The sequence below is a fragment of the Penicillium subrubescens genome (assembly GCF_028828155.1).
Source record: "Penicillium subrubescens strain IBT 31985 chromosome Unknown utg000003l_segment0_segment0, whole genome shotgun sequence".
Lineage (NCBI taxonomy): Eukaryota > Fungi > Ascomycota > Eurotiomycetes > Eurotiales > Aspergillaceae > Penicillium > Penicillium subrubescens.
This window is the reverse complement of record NW_026643153.1, coordinates 2,414,617-2,440,395: the sequence shown is the minus strand read 5'-3', so window position 1 is coordinate 2,440,395 and position 25,779 is coordinate 2,414,617. Positions and strand designations below refer to the sequence as shown.

At 51.5% G+C, this 25,779-nt stretch overlaps 11 protein-coding genes across 11 annotated transcripts; 7 read left to right on the top strand and 4 right to left on the bottom strand.

Annotated features, from left to right (window-relative positions):
* Positions 1-188: 188 nt before the first annotated feature.
* N7473_004914 (uncharacterized protein) lies at positions 189-1,209 on the top strand (the record flags this gene model as incomplete). The annotated part of the gene is made up of 2 exons (XM_057150854.1): positions 189-546; positions 608-1,209. 2 exons carry the CDS (start codon positions 189-191, stop codon positions 1,207-1,209), a joined length of 960 nt encoding a protein of 319 aa, XP_057010964.1.
* A 476-nt stretch (positions 1,210-1,685) lies between these two features.
* N7473_004913 (uncharacterized protein) lies at positions 1,686-3,587 on the top strand (the record flags this gene model as incomplete). The annotated part of the gene is made up of 4 exons (XM_057150853.1): positions 1,686-2,061; positions 2,118-2,773; positions 2,828-2,895; positions 2,948-3,587. The coding sequence occupies 4 exons, from the start codon at positions 1,686-1,688 to the stop codon at positions 3,585-3,587; spliced, it is 1,740 nt and encodes a 579-aa protein (XP_057010963.1).
* A 578-nt stretch (positions 3,588-4,165) lies between these two features.
* N7473_004912 (putative short chain dehydrogenase/oxidoreductase) lies at positions 4,166-5,229 on the bottom strand (the record flags this gene model as incomplete). Its single annotated transcript, XM_057150852.1, has 2 exons — positions 4,166-4,842; positions 4,911-5,229. The coding sequence occupies 2 exons, from the start codon at positions 5,227-5,229 to the stop codon at positions 4,166-4,168; spliced, it is 996 nt and encodes a 331-aa protein (XP_057010962.1).
* A 592-nt stretch (positions 5,230-5,821) lies between these two features.
* N7473_004911 (uncharacterized protein) lies at positions 5,822-6,013 on the top strand (the record flags this gene model as incomplete). Its single annotated transcript, XM_057150851.1, has 1 exon — positions 5,822-6,013. One exon carries the CDS (start codon positions 5,822-5,824, stop codon positions 6,011-6,013), a length of 192 nt encoding a protein of 63 aa, XP_057010961.1.
* A 250-nt stretch (positions 6,014-6,263) lies between these two features.
* N7473_004910 (uncharacterized protein) lies at positions 6,264-6,622 on the bottom strand (the record flags this gene model as incomplete). The annotated part of the gene is made up of 2 exons (XM_057150850.1): positions 6,264-6,363; positions 6,408-6,622. The coding sequence occupies 2 exons, from the start codon at positions 6,620-6,622 to the stop codon at positions 6,264-6,266; spliced, it is 315 nt and encodes a 104-aa protein (XP_057010960.1).
* A 1,017-nt stretch (positions 6,623-7,639) lies between these two features.
* On the bottom strand, positions 7,640-10,006 carry N7473_004909 (uncharacterized protein; the record flags this gene model as incomplete). Its single annotated transcript, XM_057150849.1, has 1 exon — positions 7,640-10,006. One exon carries the CDS (start codon positions 10,004-10,006, stop codon positions 7,640-7,642), a length of 2,367 nt encoding a protein of 788 aa, XP_057010959.1.
* Positions 10,007-10,819: 813 nt separating this feature from the next.
* On the top strand, positions 10,820-14,257 carry ubaA (E1 ubiquitin-activating protein ubaA; the record flags this gene model as incomplete). The annotated part of the gene is made up of 6 exons (XM_057150848.1): positions 10,820-10,825; positions 10,893-10,972; positions 11,045-11,130; positions 11,223-12,753; positions 12,807-14,057; positions 14,119-14,257. The coding sequence occupies 6 exons, from the start codon at positions 10,820-10,822 to the stop codon at positions 14,255-14,257; spliced, it is 3,093 nt and encodes a 1,030-aa protein (XP_057010958.1).
* A 425-nt stretch (positions 14,258-14,682) lies between these two features.
* Positions 14,683-16,076, top strand: N7473_004907 (glutathione S-transferase family protein; the record flags this gene model as incomplete). Its single annotated transcript, XM_057150847.1, has 5 exons — positions 14,683-14,808; positions 14,884-15,052; positions 15,112-15,198; positions 15,261-15,439; positions 15,498-16,076. The coding sequence occupies 5 exons, from the start codon at positions 14,683-14,685 to the stop codon at positions 16,074-16,076; spliced, it is 1,140 nt and encodes a 379-aa protein (XP_057010957.1).
* A 600-nt stretch (positions 16,077-16,676) lies between these two features.
* Positions 16,677-18,967, bottom strand: N7473_004906 (calcium-binding mitochondrial carrier protein; the record flags this gene model as incomplete). Its single annotated transcript, XM_057150846.1, has 8 exons — positions 16,677-17,226; positions 17,286-17,318; positions 17,381-17,484; positions 17,538-17,599; positions 17,655-18,280; positions 18,398-18,605; positions 18,687-18,767; positions 18,838-18,967. The coding sequence occupies 8 exons, from the start codon at positions 18,965-18,967 to the stop codon at positions 16,677-16,679; spliced, it is 1,794 nt and encodes a 597-aa protein (XP_057010956.1).
* Positions 18,968-19,165: 198 nt separating this feature from the next.
* Positions 19,166-20,426, top strand: ssn8 (cyclin-dependent protein serine/threonine kinase regulator SSN8; the record flags this gene model as incomplete). Its single annotated transcript, XM_057150845.1, has 4 exons — positions 19,166-19,311; positions 19,379-19,548; positions 19,599-19,808; positions 19,885-20,426. 4 exons carry the CDS (start codon positions 19,166-19,168, stop codon positions 20,424-20,426), a joined length of 1,068 nt encoding a protein of 355 aa, XP_057010955.1.
* A 2,857-nt stretch (positions 20,427-23,283) lies between these two features.
* Positions 23,284-25,630, top strand: N7473_004904 (DUF4452 domain-containing protein). The gene is made up of 2 exons (XM_057150844.1): positions 23,284-23,774; positions 23,988-25,630. Exons 1-2 carry the CDS (start codon positions 23,484-23,486, stop codon positions 24,315-24,317), a joined length of 621 nt encoding a protein of 206 aa, XP_057010954.1. The 5' UTR covers positions 23,284-23,483; the 3' UTR covers positions 24,318-25,630.
* The last annotated feature ends 149 nt before the right edge of the window (positions 25,631-25,779 follow it).

Below are 25,779 nucleotides of genomic sequence, written 5' to 3'. Positions count from 1 at the left end.
TCTCAACCTCATCCACCTCGATTTTCTCCGTGATTTTTCCCAGACGCTCTCAAGGTATCTCATCTCGACCTCGGTCAAGACGAGAGCCATTGATATCCGTTTGGTTGCGTTGCAGCTTGCTCTCTTCTCTCACTTCCGTACCCGTCATCTGAGACCTTCCCCATCTTTCCATCCAACCAAACGACATCATGCCCTCCCCCGCTCTCGTTGAGGACTTGTGCCGAGCTTTGGCCCGTGTCACCACCCCCAGCGAGCTCCTTCTCGAAATTCTCCAGGATGAGAAGAAAGCCCGGACCTTGTACAATATGGTCCAGCACCGGTACAAGTTCCTCACCACCGGGCGCTCTGACGACGACGAGGATGGTGAAATGACCGTCTTCGACAAGGTTCTGATCGACCTTTGGCACCAGGAGCACCAGCTTGAGAATATTGGGCTCCTTGAGTTTTTCATCGAGGAGTTCTTGATGGCCAAGTCGGTCAATACCTACCCCGAGAAGAAGACCCTCGTCTTTGCCCAGCTGCACGGCCAAGAGCTTATTGATGCAGGTTAGATCCCATACGCTCTCTGAGTTAACTATGACTTCCCGCGATATCTGACACCACCTAGCTTTCTCCAACCCTGAGCACCTCGAATTCACCCTCGAGGAGATTGAGACCATCGTCAAGGAAGGCGATGCTCGCCAGGAGTCCGCCCTGGGCAAACTCATCCGAGTTTACCAGGAAGCCAAAGCGGACTTCTACTTCAGCGATGCGGACAAGTCGGGCATTTCCAACAAATGCAACGACAAGTTCAACAATGTCCGCTTCCTCCGCGACACCGCCGAGAACCTTCTGCGCCACATGAAGGCTCACGGCCACGAGTCCCACCCGCTGATGCCCGAGGTGGATAAGATGATCGCCGTCAGCGGCAGGCACGCCGAGCATCTCTCCGGCGGTCGCAAGCGTGTCTTCGAGCTTCCCGAGGATGCCGACACTCGCCCTGTCGGGCCTCGCTGGAAGTACCAGCGTCGCGAGCACCGCAACGAGCGATTCATCGATCGCTATCGTCCCGGCCGTGGCAGCCACGGCGACCGTTATGAGCCGGAGGACCGATACGACCGTCGTGATCGGTATGACCGCGACGACCGCGATGACCGCCGCCACGAGCACGACGATGACCGTTCCGACACCTCCAACAAGGCCCGGGCTGGGCGGTCTCGTTGCCACTAAACCCGCGAGTTTAGCCTGGACATTAACGATGCCAACGACGGAACGATTCATGGCGCGTTTGGAAAGAGACGAGAACCCACTGGATATTGCGATAATCTTGCGGATGTGATACTCTCAACAGCTATTTGAGATTTAGACATCCTTAATAGCAATATCGGTAGTTCCATCAAAGTCTCATTATCAATCAATTCTGCGCTTTCCCATATTCATAGTTCTCATAGTTCATACTTTGTAGTTCATAGTGATCGCCGCTTAACCCCATTAGTGCCACTCCACGTGCCCCTGGTTACATAATCTAACAGGTCCGCCGATCAAGTCATTTGCAGAAAGTCGGTGGCTGCCGATGTTACAAAAGAAGGGGCCCATATCCTGCTCGAATGGAGAGCCTCGGTCTAGAAAAAGGCTCATAGTACGCAGCGACAGCGACCGAAGCGTCTCTTTGCGCCTCAGCGGCCGTGAATCTCCCCCCGAACAGCATGGCCGATCTCCATCTGCCCCCGTCCGCTGCGGGGAACGCTTCCTCCGACTCCGGCTCGACGAATCCTCGTTTTACGCCTGTTTCCAATGGCTCGGAAGAGGAGTATCCGGCGTCGAAGCCGGTGAACTCGCCTGTTGGAAATCTGCGACTACAAACCAATTTCGAGGATGGGATGGGCGTCGCGGGGTCTGTGTCCGATATGGATGAAGAGAATACATATGATTCCGCGGAGGAGCTGGAAGGAAAGGATCGCAGGAGGCAGTCGAGGCCGAAATTTACACTGGAAGAGGAGAGGGAGGTCGTCAAGGTCTTCGATAGGAGGCTAGTCCCATTCTTGGCGCTTCTCTACTTGCTTGCATTCTTGGACCGTTCGAGTGAGTACAGAGTACATGGATCTGATTGGGTTGATCGTACTAAATATTGATTGCAGATATTGGAAATGCCAAGATTGCAGGACTACAGGATGACCTCCGGCTGTCATCTGAGCAATACGAGTGGCTACTCACTGCGTTCTATATCACATACATCCTATTCGAATGGATGACACTGATGTACCGCCTCGTACCTCCGCATATCTACATTTCGTTGTGTGTGTTTGGCTGGGGGTTGGTAGCATCGTGCCAATCTCTGGCAACATCCTTTGAAGGGCTGGTCATCCTGCGTGCATTACTCGGTATTACCGAAGCTGCATTCGGCCCCGGTGTTCCGTTCTACCTGTCACTGTTCTATCGGCGCGATGAACTGGCTTTTAGGAATGGACTGTTCATCTCAGCTGCACCGTTGGCAACGTCCTTTGCTAGCAGCTTGGCCTGGTTCATCGTCAAGGTCAACAGTGATGGGCCTATCTCTCCGTGGCGTGCTCTTTTCCTTGTCGAGGGTTTCCCTAGCGTGATCGTTGCTGTCTTCGCCTGGATTCTCATTCCAGACTCTCCGGGTCGTGCTCGGTTCCTCACTCGCCGGCAGAGGGTGGTAGCCCGGCTGCGCATGGAACATGGCCAGCCTGACTACCAGCAAGGCACCTCGAAGCGCTTCGATTGGAGGGAGATCGCGAAGACGGCTGCTGATCCCAAGGCATATATGGCAGCTGTAAGTCTAATATATGTCGATTCGGTCTTGGGTGGTCTTCTAATTTACCTATAGTTCATGTTTTTCAGCTGCAATGTCGCCTTCAGCTCGATGCCAGTATTTCTGCCCACTATCATCAAAGAGTGAGTTACGGCAACCTCCAATTTCATATTACAATTGCTAAACGTCAACTAGTATGGGCTACTCCGCCCTCAACGCCCAGGCTCTCTCAGCACCGCCATACCTAGTCGCCTTCGTTGTGGTCCTAGTCACAGCATGGGCCTCGGACCGCAGCCGCAGCCGCAGCCCCTACCTTATAGCCCACGCCCTCATCTCCTCAATCGCATACTTCGCAATTGCCGCAACAGGATACTTCCACGAGCACCTATCCACCGAATTACACACCTTCATCCGATACATCTGCGTCTACCCCGCCACAGCCGGGTTCTTCTCCGCCATCACGCTGATCATAACCTGGTCAATGGACAACCGGGTGGAAAAAGAAGGCAAAGGTGCCAGCATTGCCATATTAAACATCATCGGGCAGTGCGGGCCTCTCCTGGGGACAAGGCTGTACCCCGAATCTGACGGGCCGTGGTATATCCGTGGCATGGCAACGTGCTCTTTCTTCATGGTGCTTGTTGCAATTTTGGCGATTGGCTTGCGCCTTCTCCTGCAACGGGCTAACCGTAGGGCTGTGAATACTGTGTACCAGGCTGTTGACCAAGCTGGGCCTGCTCATTCTGGTGAGGAGAGAGATGAGCTTATGGGTGGAGGGCGGAGGGATGATTTGGAGCATCATACTGGTGATCGCCGGCTTGTTTATATTATTTGAGACGTGTCCTTGATTAGATGATTGTCATTTGCGGGTGCATATTTCGGGTTTGAGCGATATTCGATCTATACTGTCATACCCATCATACAATCACATTTACCTGAATCTACATTCTACGAATAAAGAATACTTCTGGTACAGTCTATAAATCCTACCGGCGAAGAATGTTGCAAAACAAAGTGGATGAATGGAATGCTCAAAGCAATCATTAAGTATTGTGATTTCTCACTAGATATCTCGTAAACTCTATAGAAGAAAAGAAAGGGAACGATGAAATTGCAAGATCCGGAATGCAATTATTTTGGTTTCTGCCAAAATAAATGGTCTGTCCACATACATTCCTCCAAGTCTGGGCTCATTGCCCGAAGCCGAGGGTGCATGCTGCAAAGTGAAAAAGCCATACACCAAGCCTCGTCCGAGGAGCGCGGGGATTCCTCCTAATACAGAGAAGGGATCCGTCCTCCCTGCCCAAGCCTCTCGAATTGTGTCGTGTATTCCGTGCTCTCCGTGACGCCACGCCTGACTCGACTCAAAGAGATTATAGTCGAAAGGATGCTTATCTCCAGACAATCACACGCTCACCAAGCAGTGTGTCCACCATCAATGACCAGAGTACTACCAGTCATGAAACTGCTAGCATCCGAGAGACAAAACAGCGCAGAGCCACGGAACTCCTCAGGCATAGCCAGACGACCAAGCATATTCTCCGCCTCCCAAACAGCCTGCGCCGCAGGATTCTGCTGGAAAACATCCTCCACCATAGGCGTAATAATATGTCCAGGACAAAGACTATTCACCCGAATACCATGACGGCCCCACTCCATAGCCAACGAGCGCGCGAGCTGAATAACAGCAGCCTTGGAGGAATTATACACGGGCGAAGTCATTCCCTTATTAGCGATGAGGCCGCTCATAGATGCAACGAGGAGAATGGAGCCTTTTTGCTGGTAATTGAACATTTGACGGGCTGCCGCGGTGGCGGAGTTGAATACGCCGTTGTAGTTGATGCTCATTACGTCGTCGAGGGCTTGTTGGGAGTGTTCGAGGGCGGATTGGAGGTGGTTTATACCCGCTGCGGCGACGAGGCCGTCCAAGCGCTGTTCTTGGGCGGCGATTGCTGCGAATGTGTTGTTGACTTCTGTGTTATTGCGGACGTCGATTCTGATGTACTCTAGTGTGCCGCCGTAGTCCTGGGCCTTGGCTTGGGCTTTCAGGAAGTCAGGGTGAGGTGTTTCGAGGCGGTCCAGGGCGTAAACTGTGGTTGAAATTAGTTTCTGAGCTCAATTGGGGGAATCAAATTGGAGGCATTGGAGCATAGCATACCCTTTGCACCAGCCTCAATGAGGGCTTCGCCCATCGACAGGCCCAATCCTCGGCCACCACCAGTGATTACATAGACACGCCCCTCCATGTCAAACTCGCGGAATCGGTTGGCATTACGCAATTGCTTCTTCGATGGGAGCTTGGACTGGATGTGGTCTGGATTGTGGGAAATATTGTGGATATCATGCTGGTTGAAGGCGCTCTTGGTGCTGGAGTAAAGTCTGGTCGAGGAAGAGGCAACCACCTTAGGGGCTGTAACCGCCGCACTCAGGAATCGAGTACGGGCGGGCGTGAATACTCGAGAGATGCCGAGAGACATTTTGTGTAGAAAGTATTAGGAGGGGAATATAGGGGGAATCTTTGTACAAAGCAGTAAGAAGTGTTGAAGGGTGGTGGTGACTGGAGATTTCCGGGGATTTGTATAGAATGGGGCACAATGTAAAGCAATTGAACACCAGAAAGTATGCAATTACCAGAACCAGTCTGTTGAGTTATCGTGAGAAATCATCTTACATTATTCCTGGGGAAGAGGGTTTATATGTCTATGAAGGACCGGAACGGTACTGCCTGGCAGAGTCTACCGAAAGTGCAGTGTCAAGTCAAGGGATCGTGGGCCGACGATAGAAATTTGGAAAATGAAATTGATAGAAAAAAAATATCAAGGTTGCGCGTGACCCCCTCGGTGGATTGGCCAGGCTGTGTTTCCCATGAGTCGAAGATCCAGGCAAATCGACGGGAGCATCCACGGGTTTAGGAAGCTTTGCCACATCAGCCCAAGCTACACAATAGGATGAGAGGAGGTGCCGATAGCACCCCAGCCAAGACGATGGGATAAAAGTATGGAACTATGGGGTTCGTCCAACAAACGAGCAGGGGACACGCACAGTCGCACTCCCTTTCCCAAGCTATCCATGACCCAAGATCCATCCGTTAACATCGTGACCTTTGCTGGATTGCCGAAGACGGGAATTCTTCGAAGCCTTCGATGGAATGGCCCACCGGGCGGGTCCCCCGAAGTATGCATGGCCGATCTGCAGCTGTTTGTTCCAAGACTCCTTGCTCGCACTGGCTATCGAGGCACCGAGCATGGGGTCGAGCCCTGAGTACCCGGGATTGTAGCCGTGTGGCGGGTTGAACTGGCGGGATTGATGACTTTTCGATACTTTGAGATCCCCTAGGATCTAGGGTCCAGCCAACTAGAGGCTCGGGATGTCAGGATATCAAGATATCAAGAATTCGGTCCCTACTCCTTGGCGACTAAATGCAGCTGTAGTATTGAGTTTGAAGCCGCACTTCCCAGCTTACTTTGGACTTGCTCATTATTTGACTATCCCCAGTATCTCCATGTATCGGTTAGGTACTGTAGGCTCTGGGAGAGACTCCATTGCTGGCTGTAGCATAGTGGACATCCGATGCACAGACTCTGGCGGCTGCAGTGGCATCGTCGGTCCCACTGGGAAAAAGAAAGAAAATACCCGAAGGATCGTACATACATACTGTACAGAGTAGAAGCAGGTCAGTCGACCAACTGACTCTTCCCTGTGCGGGATGTCCCTACCAGTGCCCCAGACAAGTCGTTGGGTATTTTTAGACGGGGACCCAGTGGCTGAAAAAGAGTGGATGCCGTGGATAAGCAGACAGAAAGTTCCTCTGGAAACAGGAGAATTAGTGGTCCAGCGCGTCAAGGAGGACAGAGTGGACAGAGTGGACATGGTGGAGAGAGAGCAAGAGAGAGAAGGGGAACAGTATCAACCCCTGCAGCGATTGCTCGGGATGTCCGAAATAGGTAATCCTGAACTGGCCCGGCTTTACCGCCAAGGGACACTCTGTGCAACAGAATTGCCCAACAAGGATGAGGGAGTAGAAAGAAATGCTTCAATTAGTCCGGTCTATTTCCCTTGGGATACGAGCATCGTTCTCTGTGAACAAAGGACCAATCGTGAACGGGTAAATCAAAGAAATTCGAGTAGTATACGCAATCCATGATCCTGATAGTACCCCAGACTTACATCTTGTTTTCAATATTCAATAAGCTTCCGCCACCGCCCGAACCGCCCATAAGGCGTCGGACCCGCAAATGCCACATCCTGCTTCTCCTCGCATACACATCCCCATTCTTTAAGATTATCAGCCAGTAGTTTAACCGCCTAGCCCGGAGCTCCTTATTTGAGTTAGGGTACTTTTGATTTTTCACGATGATTGCTCCAGGCCCTGAAACATCTCACAGAGATCGTCGAATAGAACGAACATTAAGCTCAATCTCGAACACCCTGCTAGATTGCGTGCCTGGTCAGCTGGACACTTCATACAGTTGTCTCTATGTATTAGCCTATTCTTGTAATATGTTTGATCGGATATTCGATCGTCGGGGTTTCATGATAAGAGCAATTTCCATTGCCAAATGCAAGGACACGCGGTCCTTCTAGTCTACTGTGTAACTTCCAAGAGCCAAGAGGCAACCCCGCGGCCAAGGCTACCAGGATGAATGGAAGAACGGATGAATGGTTCTCAAAGGTACATATGACCCTTTCTTCTATCTCGCATCCGCGGATGCATCAAAGTCAATTCCCTCCGAGAATCCCTGCTGATATTCTTCTTTTCTTTCACAACGCCCAATCCCAGGTTCCCCGAGAAAGCAAATGGTATTTCCCATGCTGAATAATCATAAGAATCGTGAGAATGTCAAAAGTATCACCCCCAAAGAGAAAGGGTAAGTCCCCCAGTCTCTCTCACATACGTCCAAACTCCAAATCCGCAACACCTGGTGAAATCGTAGCACCACGGAGACTCCCAAAGTCCAGCTTCATCAATAGTCGGTCCACACCCGCCGGTTGACGTGGTACATAATGGTGGAAGCCTGGGCCTGTGCTCACCTCCGCACGGGTTCCCGGCCAGGCCTGGCCCATGCCGAACGGCGTGGCCGGGCCTAGGCCCTCGCCGGAGCGATGGTCATCAATATGGCGGAGACTCACAACGAGGTCTTTCATGCCGACATTCACGTCGTCACGCGTACTGCGTAGGTCTTGCCAGACTTCGCGCTCTTCTTGCGCGTAGTCGACCAGTGCATCGACGACGCCTTCGTCCGTCTCCAGGTCCATGTTGCGCTGAATAGTTTCGAGGCGAATGACAAGGGCCACGAAGCGGTCCACGCTGGTGAGAAGGGTGCGGAGGACGCTGGTAAATGGTACGTCGGTGAGGAAGAGAGAATGGACAAGAGTGGAGAGATGGCGGCGGTGGGCAACGGTTAATGCTTCGGGGTCGTGTCGCCCCATAGATGGAGGGCCAGCTTTGGAAGATGGCCGACTAGATATGCGGTCGGGAGAAGCAGCACGGGATTGGCGCTGCTGCTTCGCCGAGGATGCAGTTCCTGGGCGAGAGCCAGGCGCTGAGCTTGTTGAAAGAGGTGGTCCTTCAATCCACTCGCGCAGATGCTGCCAGGACTCGTGGACAACCTCTCCCTGGAAGAAGCTGCCAATTTCTGAGAGTACGAATAAACAGGCACTTGCAGTAGCCCAGATCGGACGCATTTGTCGAATGCGAGTATTATCCCTCTCGCGGCCCTCTCTTAGCTTATTCTGGCCAAAGGCACTGTTACTTCGAGGTGGTCCCCATGGTGAAGGATGGTTTCTCCGAAGAGACGTTCTTTTCCATAGATCGCCGAGGCGTATTTGAGCACGTCGGATGCTCAGCAGATAAGAGTGGATCTTGGAGTAGACAGCAATATCGGAACTCGACAGGAATAGGTCCAGAGGTGCGCGAACCTGGGCTGTCAGGCTTGTGGGCGTAGGGAAGAGAACGTCTTCAAAGGACACTCTTGAAATTTCTGGAATCGCAGTCGAGCTCTGCGATGGGGTCATCGGACGGCTTGATTTGTTGTCACTGATGGACAAGCGAAGAAGCTCTCGCGCAAGATCTAGCTCCTCGTCCGCTGGATCTTCTTCCTTTTGTAGGGAGAAAAGCTCAGCCCATGCCTGAGCCAGGGCTGTCATAACATCGCCTTCCTTGATAAGGAGTCCTGCAAGACCTCCAGACTGAGCCCGAGCGAGGACGCCGCGACGTCGGTTCTCCTCAATGCGGGAGTCTGCATGGGACACTAGGGCCACAGCAAATTCGCCTCGTCCTAAAAGAAGGAAATCGTGTAGCAACGTAAGCATTTCGAGAATCCGAGGAAGAGGCAGCAGCTTCGATAGTGTGGACTGTGATAATGACAAGCGGATCCAGTCCACAGCCGTGGAAAGCTGTGTTGATGAAATTGGCGACTTTAACCCGGCAAGCTGTTCAATGTGTTCATGGTAAAGAGTCACCGGGGCAGTAGAAATCCCTCCCGAGGTCTTCTTCTTTGCACGGACATGATTGAGTGATTTCCCAATGAAGAGAATTGACCCTGCTGTCTGCGCAGATACAAACTTCGGGAGGAATTCCATGTGCATGCTGAGTTGTGTATCGTCGTCTTTGGATTCGAAATCTTCCTGAATGAAGAAGTCATTCTTGCCGTATATAGGCAGATTTCCGTATAGAAGCCACATGGACAATTGCTTCATCCATGCCGTTTCCGCCGCGGTCGCTAGCTGTACAGCCATCTCTTTGATATCCAGATATCCAGTTTGGGACTCGGTGCGCAAATGATCGATCAGTGCCGCTCCCGTACAGCCATACCGTGGATCCTGGAGTCTATCCTCGGGCTGTATGAATTTGACGATCTCCCATAGCCACTCCATGCGCCGTGTCCAGGGCGCGAATTCTCCCACGATGGTGGATAGCGGGACGATTCCGTACCCGCCAACATATCCGCTGTCCTCGGCGAGGATTGCTTTCTCCACCTCGAGGATCTTTTTCTGAAAACTGCCAAGGTGATTTGTGACTATAGCGGTGGATACCGAGCGACAGATCACGGATCGATGCACGGAAGATATTTGAGAGGTATGCGCCCGGAGTTGTGCGTGCAGTTGACTTAGATGGGCAATAGATCGGAGGAGGGCTTTCTCCGGAGGTGCGAGAAGGGATAGATCATCTTGAACGAGCGCATCTTTCCCTTGCGTATGACCGAAGAGGGGGGAGGGCTGGCCAGAGAGCGAGAGGAGGATCTCGTGCAGCATCTTGGCTTGGGCGCTCTATCACGATCGCGGAGATGATTGTTAGCTTCAAATGATCGCGCACGAGAGCTTGACACTTTGTATGATTTACCTGGCAAGTTGGATAGTGTCCTCTTCGGTGTTTTGCCTCTGCCAGTATAGTAAGCCACGCCCTAGAAGCTCGAATCGACACATGTGAGAGAAGGGCGGGCTCCGGGTTTGGGCGCGGACGAGAAGATGATGCAATTTGACGTGTTGGTCAAGAGCAGAGTGGCTGTATGAGCCTGAATCTTTCAGCAAGCCCAGATCATAGCCATCGCCATCTCCATATGGTAATAACAGCCGCGACCACGTTGCAAAGCACCAACTTGCAACCAAGTATAGCTCGAGTTGACTGAGTATCTCTGAATGTCTCCGACCGCGGGGTGAGCCCGACGCGCCGATTAGTCATCCACAGCTTGTCCCTCTTACGTCGATGGAGTGTCCCGCTCTCTCTTCGACAGTTGTTCCTGTTTCCTCCCTTGCCTCTCTTCTTCTGCAATCAAACCGCCATTCTTCCTTTATACAGCTTTAAAATCCTACCTGCCTCTTCTATATCTCCGCCTCCTACTACTTCAACTCCTGCCCCTGCCCTGTCTGGTCAAAGATAGGTACCTGGTACGCTTCGAGTTGCATCTCTTGTTTTATCCGCACTAGTCGAAGGTCTTGCTCACTGGGCAAGACTTTCACCTCCTGATTTTCACCATTCCTTCCAATCTTGCTGTTCGTGAATCGGCTAAGCCGGGAAAGCGCAGAGCGTCTGAAGACGACACCGCCGCTCGGCCTCAAAAGAAGACCATGACGGTATGACTCGATCCCGCTGGCTGGACATCGAAAGTGCTGTATGTCCACTAACACAGCTCCCTATCAGGACGTTACGATGCAGGTCGAAGAGACCGTGGAGATGATCAAGCATGGCGAGATCGATGAGTCCCTATACAGTCGGCAATTGTAAGACAACCGCATCTGGCCTTTCCCTGGTTATATGCGATGGAACACCGTATCTAACTGCTTCTTCCCAAGGTATGTGCTTGGTCACGAAGCCATGAAGCGCATGGGCTCGTCAAATGTCCTCGTTGTTGGCCTCAAGGGTCTGGGTGTGGAAATTGGTAAGCAATAACGACAGGTCACGCTATACTTGGTTAAAATGAGCGGCAACCCCGCGGACATCTGATTAACACATCTCTTCTCACCTTCATAGCCAAGAACATTGCCCTCGCTGGTGTCAAATCCCTTACTCTTTACGACCCCGCCCCCGTTGCCATCGCAGATCTCTCCTCCCAGTTCTTCCTCCAGCCTCAAGATGTCGGCAAGCCCCGCGCTGATGTCACCGCCCCACGAGTCGCCGAGCTCAACTCCTATGTCCCCGTGATGATCCACGAGGGTGAGAATCTCGTTGGAGATTTGGAACAGCTGAAGCGTTACCAAGCGGTCGTCTTGACACAGACTCCGCTGAAGGAGCAGCTGGCGATCGCAGACTTCTGCCACAAGAACGGCATCTATATCACGATTACGGATACATTCGGTCTATTCGGTTACATTTTCAACGACTTTGGTAAAAACTTCACCATTGGTGACCCCACTGGCGAAGAGCCTGTCGGTGGTATCATTGCCGATATTGATGAGGATGGTCTCGTGTCTGCCTTGGACGAGACCCGGCACGGCCTGGAAGATGGCGACTTTGTGACATTCACTGAGATCAAGGGCATGGACGGCTTGAACAACAGTCATCCTCGTAAGGTTACCGTGAAGGGCCCATACACGTTTAGCATTGGCGATGTCTCTGGCCTCGGCTCCTACCAGGGTGGCGGTCTCTTTACCCAAGTGAAGATGCCCAAGTTCGTTGATTTCCAGCCTTTGTCGGAACAAATCAAGAAGCCGGAGCTTCTGATCTCTGATTTCGCCAAGTTCGACCGACCTCAACAGCTCCACATTGGTATCCAGGCTCTCCACCAATTTGCGGAGACCCACGACCGTCAGTTCCCCCGCCCGCATAATGACAGCGATGCTCAGGATGTCCTGAAGATCGCCAATGAGCTTGCGGCCTCGGGAGAGGAGAAGGTTGAGCTGGATGAGAAGATCATCAAGGAGCTGAGTTACCAAGCTCAGGGTGACCTGAACGCCTTGGCTGCTTTCTTCGGAGGTATCGCAGCTCAGGAAATTCTCAAGGCTGTCTCTGGAAAGTTCAGCCCCGTGCATCAGTGGATGTACTTCGATTCCTTGGAGTCTTTGCCCACCTCGACCACCCGGTCTGAGGAGAGCTGCAAGCCTACCGGTTCCCGTTATGATGGCCAGATTGCAGTCTTTGGTAAGGAGTACCAGGAGAAGCTCTCCAATGTCACTCAATTTTTGGTCGGTTCGGGTGCCATTGGTTGCGAGACCCTGAAGAACTGGGCCATGATGGGTCTGGGCACTGGTCCCAAGGGTAAAATCTTTGTCACGGACATGGATCAGATTGAGAAGAGCAACCTAAACCGCCAGTTCCTTTTCCGCCCCAAGGACGTTGGTCGTCTCAAGAGTGAGTGTGCTACTGCCGCAGTCCAAGCTATGAACCCCGATTTGAACGGTAAGATTGTGACTCTTCGTGACCGCGTCGGTGCGGATACCGAGCACATCTTCAACGAGGAGTTCTGGAATGGACTTGACGGTGTGACTAACGCTCTGGATAACGTTGATGCCCGTACATATGTGGATCGCCGTTGCGTCTTCTTCCGCAAGCCGCTTCTCGAGAGGTAAGCCGTTCATTCTGACAATTTGGGAGTGAGTATTTGTTAACTGTGTCTAGTGGTACTCTTGGTACCAAGGGCAACACTCAAGTGATCCTACCATTCATCACCGAGTCCTACTCTAGCTCTCAGGACCCTCCTGAGAAGTCGTTCCCCATGTGCACGCTGAAGAGTTTCCCCAACCGCATTGAGCACACCATTGCCTGGGCTCGCGACCTCTTCCAGACCTACTTCGTTGGCCCTCCCGAGTCGGTCAACATGTACCTCTCGCAACCCGACTACATTGACCAGACTCTTAAGCAGGCGGGCAATGAGAAGCAGACCTTGGAGCACCTCCGTGACTTCCTGGTCACCGAGAAGCCCCTGACATTCGATGACTGCATCGTCTGGGCCCGCCAGCAGTTCGAGGCTCAGTACAACAATGCTATCCAGCAACTTCTGTACAACTTCCCCAAGGACTCCAAGACTTCTACTGGCCAGCCTTTCTGGTCTGGTCCCAAGCGCGCACCTACCCCTTTGAAGTTCGATAGCTCCAACCCCACTCACATCGGATTCGTAATTGCTGGTGCAAACCTCCACGCCTTCAACTACGGTATCAAGAACCCTGGTGCCGACAAGGAGTACTACCGTAAGGTGGTGGACGATATGATCATCCCGGAGTTTACTCCTAGCTCGAACGTGAAGATTCAGGCCGACGACAATGAGCCCGATCCCAACGCTCAACCTGCCGGCGGTAACAACGATGATGAAGACCTTCAAAAGCTTGTTTCTCTCCTCCCATCGCCCAAGTCCCTAGCTGGCTTCCGTCTGCAACCTGTTGAGTTTGAGAAGGACGATGACACCAACCACCATATCGACTTTATCACTGCGGCCAGCAACTTGCGTGCCGATAACTACGAGATCCCCCAGGCGGATCGTCACAAGACTAAGTTCATTGCTGGAAAGATTATCCCTGCTATTGCTACTGCCACAGCTCTAGTGACTGGTCTTGTTGCTCTGGAGCTGTTCAAGGTTGTTGATGGCAAGGACGATATCGAGCAGTACAAGAACGGATTCATCAATCTTGCCCTGCCGTTCTTTGGTTTCAGTGAACCGATCGGTAGCCCCAAGGGTAAATATCAGGGTAAGCAGGGTGAGGTCACCATTGATCGTCTCTGGGACCGCTTTGAGTTGGACGACATTCCCCTTCAATCCTTCCTGGACTACTTTGCCGACCGGGGCCTGGATATCACCATGGTCAGCTCTGGTGTCAGCTTGCTCTATGCCAGCTTCTACCCTCCGTCCAAGGTTAAGGATCGCCTTCCTCTGCCGTAAGTTTTACCATTTTCGTGTTTTTATCACTATATTCTATAGTGTACTAACTTCTCACAGGATGAGCAAGCTCGTCGAGCATGTCAGCAAGAAGGCCGTGCCTGAGCACCAGAAGAACGTCATCTTCGAGGTGACAGCCGAGGACCAGACTGAGGAAGATGTTGAGATCCCCTACGTGATGGTCAAAATGAGCAAATAAATCAAGAAACCGTCTAGACTGTTGCATTAGAAAAATAACCCTCGGTGGTGACAGTCTCTTCGGAATGGGAAAGAAGCAAGAAGCAGTACATTCATGATTACCAACGAACCAGCTCTATGCGATGCTAGATTTCCAGTCTTGAAATTTCAATCGCTTTCTTTGGCTCACGCCTAATTAGATTTGATTTCAATGTTCTGGTAGCTTAAGTAAAGTTGAGTAACTGCTGCCAAATGCCTGAGTCAAGGATTTGTCAACGCTGACGGGCCCCGTCTCGATAAGAAGCTGAGTAAGCCCCTCGTCATTGAATCGGCGTCGTCCCCCGCAGTTGCAAAGCTCCTAAGCTTCTCTTTTTCTTTCCAGTCTCTTCTGTAGCTTAATCTCGTGGTATTCTCGACGAGATACATAAAGCTAGCTGTCCCCTGCTGATGCTCTTGACATTTTTACGTTCACCAGCATTACTTTCTCTACCACGACCAGCTCTCCGTGCGGGGTTCCTTACAGCTTCTGGAATTCCAACGCATTTCTCCACAAGACCATTCCAAAATATGGCGGTACGTAATGAACAAAAATACCCAAAATTTGCGATTAATTTTCCCAGCTCAATTAACTGACAATTCTATGTATAGACCGGAAACAAGGATAAAATCACCGACTGGGTGAACCCCAATGACAAGTCGGGCGAGTTCAAGCGTCAGCAGTCAGTGTTCCGCAGCTTCATCTCCCGCGATCCTGGTGCGGAGTTCCCGCCTGAGAAGGGCCGCTACCATCTCTATGTCTCTTACGCCTGTCCGTGGGGTATGTTCAATTATCAATTGCTATCGGAGGTCTTGTTAATACGTACTAATGTCTTCTAGCTCACCGCACTCTGATCACCCGTAAGCTCAAGGGTTTGGAGGATATCATTTCCTTCTCGTCGGTGCATTGGCACCTCGGCGAAAAGGGTCAGTGCTCTACGACACAATCTAGGAATCTGCAGTTGACGAATGACTAATTGTTGATATAGGATGGCGCTTCGTTACTTCCGACGAGGACCTGCCGGGCGAGAACACCATTCCCGACCCGCTGCACAAGGACTTCACCCACCTGCGTGATATCTACTTCTCCCAGAACCCAGACTACACTGGCCGTTTCACCGTCCCAGTCCTCTTCGACAAGCAGACTGGCCGAATCGTCAGCAACGAGGTAATATCTCCCGCATATCAAATCTCCCAAAACCAACCCATCTAACAACCCTCCCCAGAGTGCCGAAATCATCCGCATGTTCTACTACGAATTCGACGACATCCTACCAGAGGAATACAAAAAAATTGACCTGTACCCCTCCGCCCTGCGCTCCGAAATCGACACCTCCAACGAATGGATCTACAACGACGTCAACAACGGCGTCTACAAATCCGGTTTCGCAACCACCCAAGAAGCCTACGAAAAAGCCGTAACAACCCTCTTCTCCTCCCTCGACAAGATCGAAGCACACCTATCCAAGCAAGCCTCCGTCTCGCCCTACTTCTTCGGCAACACAGTCACCGAGGCTGATATCCGGTTGTTCACGACGATTATCCGCTTTGACCCTGTCTACGTGCAGCACTTCAAGTGCAATATTCGGGATATTCGGTCTGGATTCCCGGCTATTCATCGCTGGGTGCGTGGGCTGTACTGGGATCTGCCTGCGTTCCGGGATACGACGGACTTTGAGCATATTAAGAAGCATTATACCAAGTCGCATAAGCAGATTAACCAGTTTGCGATTACGCCTGTTGGACCGTTCCCGGATGTTCTGCCTAAGGATGAGGAGGTGAAGGCTGCGCAGGTTGCGAAATAAGAAATCGGGCCTGACTTTCTCATTTCAACGGTACACATTCATTATATATGGAGATTATTTGAAATGCAATTAAATTGAATCTATCGTGACATGGCCTCTATCCGACACCTCTAACCCACTTGAAACTGTTTCTAGTAGGTGGGATATCCAAAGATGAAATTTAGTATTCTCTCAATATACACAAGAAAAAGAAAAACGAAGAAAGACCCAATGATAATGCATGGAAAATCCACATGCCTCGACGCCTTGCCATGCTTATGTTTGAACATATTGTTTGGGAGTATGATGAAACCCCCAGTTTGGCTCTGTAGCAAAGCACCCGTCAGGTGGATGATGTCTCGCGAACGAGAAAAAAGCAAAGCAAACGAGGTAACGCAAGAGCTAGATGCACGTGATATGGCAATGATATGTGCCGGGAAATTGAGCTGAGGATAAGATGTATCCAATATGGAACAGAGAGAAGCTGTACCATTGTATGGTGACCTATTTTGCGGGTATCTTGAGGCTGAAATGGCTCTAAAAAAAGGGAAACGAAACCAAGGAAAGTTTAGCGGATCGACAGCGGCAGAAAGGGTGGCGGAGGTGAGGGTGAAGTGGTGGCTACGGCACACTGGTACAAGATCTCGCGCTTATTTCAAGCCGAGCATCCGCTTCGAGTTTTCGTAGACCACGTAGCTGATGGACACGGCCGGTGCCACCTTGAGTAGGTTGGGGGTGAGGCCCTTGTAGAACCCCCCGGGGTCCTTCGGCCTGGAGGGTCTTGCGGACAACATCGGTGATGCTTGAGTATGTGGTCGGGTGTAGGACGGTGCCCTGTGCCTGCAGTCGAGTCCGCATCACGTTGAGAGGGTAGACGACCGAGGCACTGAAACCGCCACTGATAGCACCAATCGTGCCAGTCAGGCAGTTGTTCAGAGTCACGTCATCTTCATGGCAATGCTCGAGGCCAGCTTGGCGAGAGACGAGGGCTCGTTTGAGGTATTCGAAAGTGGTCAAGTCGATTGCGGCGTAAGGGAACATGCCAATGAGGCCAAGCGGCAGGCCACGAAAGAAACCGAGTATGCCATTGGCGTTCAGCACTTTCTTTGCAGTGGCTATGATGAGCTTGTTTCCTCTCAAGCCACCTTCGACGGTTGAGCACTGCATCCGGCTGTAAGAAGATGTTAGCAAATGCGTGCTTGATAGAGCTCAGAAATATGATCGACTCACAACTTCAATGTGTCAAGAGGGTAGACAAAGCATCTGCAAGAATTCAGTCAGGAAAAAATTCATCCAGCCACATCCCACGGGAGAGCATATCATACTGGGCTACCATTCCACCGATACCACCCGACAAGAACTGTGATGTGGGTCGAAGCTTTTTGGGGTCGTTGTGTCCTTCGAACCGAGCGAGTGCTTGTTTTGCCGACTAGATTCAACAGTCAGATGAGATAACACAGAATTTATCAATGATCAGCTCACCTCGTAGGCCCCGAACTTGATCGCGGACTCCGGCATCACCTTCAAAACGTTCAACCCATTTCCTATACACACATCAGATGAATGATCCTGTGAGGTAGTGAGCCAAGGGAAACAAACCGGCAAACAAGCTTCGGATACCACCAGCCCGCCAAAGCTCCATTAGAGCACCACCTAAGCTTCTGGACACATGTCCCGCCGCCGCCAAGGGCGCCCCATCCTTTGCCGCGCGAACCGCCGTAGCTTTTGGCCCCGTCTGGGCAATGAGGTAGACCTTGAGACGGTCAAGAGGGGCAGTAGCCGTTCGCGAGACGACACCTGCAATTCCGCCTGCAATAAAGTAGCCTAGTTGAGGGGTATTCTCGGTCAACTTGCGTTCATAATAGCGGAAGGACATCCACATGGCGACGGTCTTGGGGATGGGCAGCCACTCCAGCTCGAAGTCACCGTCTAACGAGGCAAATTCATTCCCGAGAGCAGTGGTCAACGTTGCAGCCGGGCTGGTTGTGGTTTGCGCGAGGGCTGAAGGAAGGAGGGATGCCAGCGCAGGCAAAGAGAGGATATTATACAAGAGGCGCTGGAGGGCCAAGAGAGAACGATTAAGAAATGTGTGGTCTGTACCTAAACCCCGCAGATCATTGATGTGGACATCTCCTTCCGGGTTTAGATTGCCCGTCGCCGTGTAGTATGACAAGACGGCGCGTAGGTCGGACGTGGAATGCAGCGGGAGGAAAAGGAGGAAGTCCCTAAAATGCGGCCGAAGTGAGGTTTTGCGTCAGCTGAAGTTCTCTCATTTGGCTCTCACTCGCCTTGGTATCTTCATCCAAGCAAGCACATGACCGAGGGCAGGTTTTAAAACGAACCTCCATTCCGCGTAAGAGATTACCCCGTCATTGTTTTTGTCCACCTCGGCGAAGAAATTGTCGAGCTTGGCACTCGATACGGTGACGCCGGACTGTGCGAACGCGCTTCGTAGCTCTCCCTTGTCGATTTCTCCATTGTGATTGCGATCGATGGCCTGGAACATCTGCCATAACCCGGACTCGGTGTGGTCGATAAATGTTCGGAACTCTGAGAGATAGCAGGTTAGGGGAAGACTGATCTGAGCACAGGATGCGTCCTCGATCGGCGAGTAAAGCTGGAAGAGCCTACCATTGTAGTCTATCTGGCCATCACCATTGGTGTCGACATCTTGCAGGATGTTGCGCAGCATGTCATCTGCATTTTTCAGAGCTAGTAATGCGACCGCGTCAGTCGGGAGCTTCCGGCACAAGACCCGATCCATGACGGAGAACAAACTCACGGTGATCGATCTTCTTCAAGCCTTTCTTTAGACCAGTCAAGTCGATATGACCCTCTTTGCGCGTGTCCAGACTTTCCCAGAGCAGAGCGACTCGTTTATCGCGCTCATCTTTGGACTCGCCGGGTGCCATGTTCGGAGGAAAATTGTTATCGAGCACCCGGCATTATTCAAGGGCGCATGACCAGGATTCTGGATTTGAAGGTGAAGGTGAAGGGAAGCGAAGGGGACTCCTGAGGGGGCGGAGTCTGAAGATGTGAGGTCTGAGGATCGGGAGCATAAAAGTGAGCATTAACCGGTGGGGTTCTTGGTCCTCAAGGATCAATGAATAATGCGCGGCCGGTCATTGCTGGGACATGGGACTGCTGGAGATCGGGCGCTTGACGCCATCGTCGGGGCGGCACGGGACCAGGGCTGGGCCCTACTATACTCCTTTGGGCTTCCCCATGCTGGCCTTATCAAATTGCAAAGTCCGAGGTCCGATCTATACAGCTACAAAGAAGGGCATGTTGCTATATTGATTACTCTCTTATTCAGTTCATAGGCCTTCTGCTATGGCTGCCAACTACTGGGCCTCGACCCAGCGTCGTCACTGGCTCTTCACTCGGGAGAAATTGGCCGAAGTTCGGGAGAGACTCCGAGAACGAGATAAGGTCACGCATTCACAGTTTCCACTACCAGACCAGCGATTACTGAATATCTATTTCAATCAGCGTATGAATCGTTTGCCTTTGATTCCAGGGATGATAACTGACCCGCTACAGAACTGATCAAACTGGGCAAGCGCATGTCCACCCGTCAACAGGCCATTGCCACCGCCCAGGTATACCTGAAACGTTTCTACACCAAGAATGAGATCCGCCAAACCAATCCCTATCTGGTTCTTACCACTGCATTCTACCTGGCCTGTAAAATGGAAGAATGCCCCCAGCACATCCGCTTTGTGGTCGGCGAAGCCCGCGGTCTATACCCCGGTATGTTCTACATATCACCCTTTCCCATCGATCAACCTCTGAAGACATTGAACATGTTCAACTAATTCCCCTGCAGAATTCATCACACCCGATGTAGCCAAGCTGGGCGAATGTGAATTTGCCTTAATCTCAGAGATGAGCTCCCAACTCATCGTACACCATCCATACCGGACCTTGTCAGAGCTACAAACCGAGCTACCCCTCAGCTCGGATGAAGTCGCCCTAGCGTGGTCTGTTATCAACGATCACTATCTAACGGATCTACCCCTACTCCACCCGCCACACATCATCGCGATCATGGCCATCATCGTCGCCGTGGTCTTCAAGCCCTCTCACCCAGGTAGCTTCGGCAACTCGGCGCAGGCAGCCTTGGCTGGGGCGATGAGAGACGGTGCTGGCATGGGCATGCTAGCTGCCTTGTCAGATAAACCTGGCTCGGGTCCACCTCGCATCCAGAAGCTCGTGCAGTGGCTGGCAGAGAGTGAGATTGATATCAAGGCCGTCATTGAAAGTACCCAGGAGCTTCTCTCTTTGTATGAAGTGTGGGAGCAGTATAGCGAGAAGCACTGCAAGGAGCTGATTGGGCGGATGGTCAAGAGCAAGAATCTTGATAAATGATGCCTGTGTGGAATTGATATATACCCGCACGGGGGGCGGCGTTTGGTTTGCCGACCATGGTGTTTATTACGATGGGCATGAATTGTTATTCTTGGCGTTCGGTTTGGGTCATAAGCTTTTGCATTCTGGCGATACAGTATTGGCATTCAACATGATTCACGTCTGCAATGGGTCGGGCGTTCTAGCATCTTCTTTCCATCGTCGCCCGGTGGTTATATAGATATGTATCCTGGGCACAAAAGGAGTCAAGCGTAGAGGTACATAGATAGCATCCAGGAAATTCTAGGCTTCTTCCAATTGTCTGTGTTAAAATTGCGCTCCAGCCTAGGATTGAGATTACTGGGTGTCAGTTCCTGGAATAGATGTTCGCAGATCAATTAGCAGCCATGAGAACCGGGGAGTCCCTGTTACAGTTCATTTCATGCAGAATCAGATAACAATGTATCCACCGTACAGTAACTAACTATTGAAAATCACCCATTAGTCATTGCAATATGCGATATATTATTCACAATTGCGCTAAATCCTACGACAGAAGGCTGTAAATACATTGCTAGATTAGTTCATCCGCTGTGCCTGACTCCAATGGATGTCTACTACACTCCACAAACCAAATTGCAAACCAGCCCAAGCTCCGAAACCACTCCGAATCAGAACCAGGATTTATTTACGTACCACCGCCACCCCCAAAACATCAACACCGTCGGGTTCACAACCGAACTAGTACCACCGCATCGATCGTGTGGCCTCCCTTGCGTGGCAATGTCTGGGGCAGAGACTGGAGATGGGAATCCCCCTCGCTGATCTACACTCTTTTTTTCCTTCTTTCATGCAGGGTTCGGCTACATCTTCTGTAATATCGGGGCAATTAATTGCATGTCCTGCAGGCATCGAGGCGTGGGAGTTGATGTGTCAGCTGCATGATTCAAGCGTCGAGCAACCGTGCCTGCACCTGGGCATATCTCACAGCACGGGCGCTACGTTTCTCCTTTTGACAAGCACAATCATTATGCAAAGCTTGGTGGTCAGCTTTGCCAACTCAATCAATTCCTATCCGAGCCCTATGCCTCAACCTTAAGTGTGGGATTCAAATCATGAATACTAGAGAGGGGGAGAGGCCCTTCGAAAGAAGCGGTGTAGGCTCCGGAAGAACTATAGTTAGTACAGTAGCATTCACTATGGAGGTACCAGGTACCTGAAGCTCGCAGGAATGATTGACTCGGGTACCGCGTGGGTTCGGACAGAAACAGGGAACAGTGTCAAGGAGGGTGTTACAAGTGGGCCGGGGTGGGAAGTGTTCCAGCAAGCGCCTACTCAGGAGGTCCTTTACCCATAGATCGCTATCTAAGGGCCAGAAACAGACTAGAAACCCAACTCCCAGGCCTACGAGAGCCTGCCACATACCGAGTGCAGACAATGGTGGAACCACAGAGGGTCAGATTGGGTAGTCAAGATGGAGAGCAGAGTACTTGTGACTCAGATCTTATGTACCCAGGTAACTAACTGTAGAATGCACACAGGACTGGACTTTGTGCTTGAGTAGCAACAGCACCACCCAATGAAACACCCAGTACTGTGTGGAGGTCTTCCTGTTGGCCACAGAGGCGAAATCCCCCATTACCTGTTCTGGCTTCCACACTAACCCGCAAACCGTAATGATGAGCTTCTGCTGTTCTGGGAGCGTCAGAATTTCACGGTGCCAATGATAAGGGGGGGTGGCGGGGGCCCTGCAAGCCCTGTTCACTCCTGGACAAAAAGTGTGGCGTGGCTTATCGAGAGTCTAGAGCATGGGTGGTCTCTGCCGCCGAAAGAACATGCCAGTCGCAGGATTGGGGAATCCGTTTGGGGGGAGGGCAGACGATCAGCGATCAGCAGCCACAGCCGGGGCCCTACAAGGACGGAGAATGTGCCTGGACGGCTGCCCTGTCCTGCGGCCTGCCCAGTCCTGCATCGCCTGCAGCAGACTAAGACCAAAGAGAGGAGTCGAGGATCGAGGCCAAACCTTGATGGGAGTGGTCCCCCAGTAACAACAACCGACGATGTTTTTAGCGAGCGCCGGGACTTCGTTGTCGGGACACCCGTATGCTAGGACCGCTAACCGCTGCTCACAGCACGGGCTGTGTCAAACAGAACATGGGGGAGGAGATGGGCATGGCATGCCTATTCCGGTTGGGGTGTGGCTGGGGAGAACGGTTTTGGTGGTGATCTCCAACATCGAGTGTCGTGTGAGTGGAGCTGGTCTTCTTCCTAAAATTGGACCATCGTAACAATCAGCATTGTCGCCCTACCATCGAAGGATTAGTAGTCAATCCATCATCATCAATATTATGGAGACGGGAGGGGGTGTGAAGGACGAGATCGTGATGGTGAAAGTAGAGTCATCGTCATGGTCTTACTATTGTATGTACATACTCGCCCTGCGTACTCAGGCAGAAATACCGTACTGCAGCGAGTTCGGCCGGATCTCCTGCTATCCCCAAATAGGATTAGCCTCGCATTTGTCGTCGACGTCACGGACCAGTGAGTAACCGCCCAGGGGAGCGGCATTTGGCAGTGGGCCGATTAAGCTCCATCGCGATGATCTGGTTGGTTGCGATGTTGCTTCTTCGCCACTGGCGGCGCTCGAGCGGATTTGGTTGGTGCGTGACCTTTCGCTAGCGCTGTGAATCCTTTGGGAGAGAGAAGGGCGTGACCGTACAGTACAGAGTAATTTACCTCATTTCCATTCTTTCATGTATGCCTCGACCTCCTCTCGAGCCTCTGGACCATTCACCACAATACCAAACCCTGACGATACCGCACTCTTCTCAGCCCCAAAACACCCCTCTCCCCTCTTTTTTCCCTCGCCTCCCTCCCACAGACTCTCTCCTCCACTCCAATTCTAACGCTTCTTCTCTTCTTCTTCCACTTCCTCCCTCCCACTTCCGCTTTTCCCCAACCTCGACTTCCAACTGCCTACTTTCCGACTTCCTTTCTTTTTTTCTCTCATCCTCTCGAATCTTCATTTCTCTTGTCTTTATTCAACTCGGGTGCTGGATTCTCCCTCGATCATCCATCATGTCTGCATTCCTGTACACCCACCACCACCAACAGCAACACCACCACCAACAACACCACCCTCAGCATGCCTCCCAAATGCATGCCAATAACAACCACCATGGTCGCACTCGCCGCGGCCCTAAGATGGCCCAGCAGAATGCCCAGCGGCAGTTCCGTGGTGTTAAGAGCATGCGGGAACTTGCGGAAGCCCCAGCGGTGACGGCTTTCCGGGTCAGATTCGAGGCCGGTCGCTCCTTTGATCTCGATGATGATTTGGAGTTCTGCCCCAACCTTTTGACCGATGAAGATGTATGTTGAGATTGGCGGATATTTCTGCGACCGTCCCCCTTCCTGTCCGCCCTTCTCACGGTTCTCCTGTTGTTGTTCGCTCGTTATGGCCGCTCGATCAAAACATTCCACTCTGTCTTGGGGGATAGTCAGTGCGGAAGCAATAACAACAAAACAACACGAGCAACACCGTACTTCTCTCAAGTCTCTCCGTACTGACACCAGAACTTGCAGCTGCACTCCATCCACTCTGCTTCGTCCGACCGCTCCTCGCTCTCCAGCGGGTCGCCCGACACCTCGCCTTTGCAGCACCAGATCCAGCCTGTGCAGCAGGTCACCCCGTCGATCTCCCTTTCTCCCGCCTCGACCAACTCCTTTGTTCACGCCAATGTTGCTGCCAACCCCAACCATGTCAACAACTTCCACCAGCCTGCTGCCAACCGGACCCGCAAGGTCATCCCAATCATCAACCCTACCACTGGGATGTCCATGACCAGCCCTCCCTCGTCGATTTCCCCGGCGATGATGCAGGCTGCTCAGGCTCAGGCTCAGCGTCGATGGTAAAGAGATCCCATTGAGTTCTCGGGCCGAAAGAACGGTGCTTGCTTGCGAGCCCTTCTTTTCCCTTGCCCTAGCGGCATATGTCTCTGCACGTCACCTGAGTTAAAGTTTTTGCATCATCGCGCGGGTCCCTCTAATCGCAGGTCTTAATATCTTATTACGTTGCATTTTTTGTCTGACATGACTATCTTGCATCTTTTTTTTCCTTTTCCGACACGACCACACTTACTACCTTTGGAAATATCCCATCTTTTCTACGACATGGCGAAACCTCACCTTCAAAAAATCACCCAAAAACACTCGAAAATTCTTCGACGAAAAATCCGGCTTTTGTACATATTATACCTCTACGCCGCCGATTACGACCATCTTCGCCTTACATCTAGATCCTTTGCGATACTTCCAGCTTGTTGCGAGCGACGGCGCCCTTGCGATTTGAAACCCTCTTTGCATCCTATTCCACACGATACCTGCGGTCTCTCAGGGAGGGACCTGAAACTTCTATTCTTGGGCCTGTGTTCATTGTTTTCCTTTTTTCGGTTCGGCCCGCCGATGATGTATTAGAACGTGCAGTGACTTGCTACTTGACGTGCATGTCGCATTGGGAACCCGGAGTTGGTTTCTTTTGCCTCTTTCAGGGTTGGGAAAAAGGATGGATCGCTTGCGAGCGACCTTTTACCCCGGCTCGCCCTCTATCTTTTCTGTTTCGCACATACGCTGTGATTTATTTGGACGATTTCCTTGCTTTCTGGACTTTCTTGGGGTTTTGTTTTACTCTCATGGGGCGGGATGGATATCACATTTTTTTTCAAGGATCTAGAGGCGGAAACGATACACGTCTGCATTGCTTGGGCACTGTTGAAATATCTGGGTTTTGTTTTCTGGTTTTGTTGCACCTTGACTCTTCGATTCTTCGTTTATTTTTCCACTATCTTTTTATTTCTTGGCTTGTACATCGGTTTTATGGGGGAATGGGTGACATGCGAATACTCATTGCTTCCATTGCCACGGGGTGCAGTGGCTGGTTGGGGGTTTTGGTTGCGCAGCAAACCATGGGATGCGGAGTTGTTTTCTGTTTGAAATCGATATCCTGGGGGTCTCTCGCGGAACATGCGATAGACCATATTGCGTTGAAAATGGTTTACATCACATTGTGTTTATGTCTTACATTCTATCTTGGTACTATTCATTTTATCACACTTCTCTCTACATTCGCTTCCTTTCTTTGTCTCAAGTCCATACTTTTTCTCGGGTGGGGATTATGCTACATCAAGCTTTTGTTTTGAAGTTTGTTCCACATTATCACTTCTCTTCAATGATATATCTTATCTGTCCATATTATCAATGGCTTTGTTATGCTCTGATACAGCTCGTAAGCGGTGTTTCGACTTGGATGGTATGTGTCCATGTCGCGGCGGCAAGTATGTATCGTTGCACTGGAAGTGACCAAGCTGTCCTTTTTGAT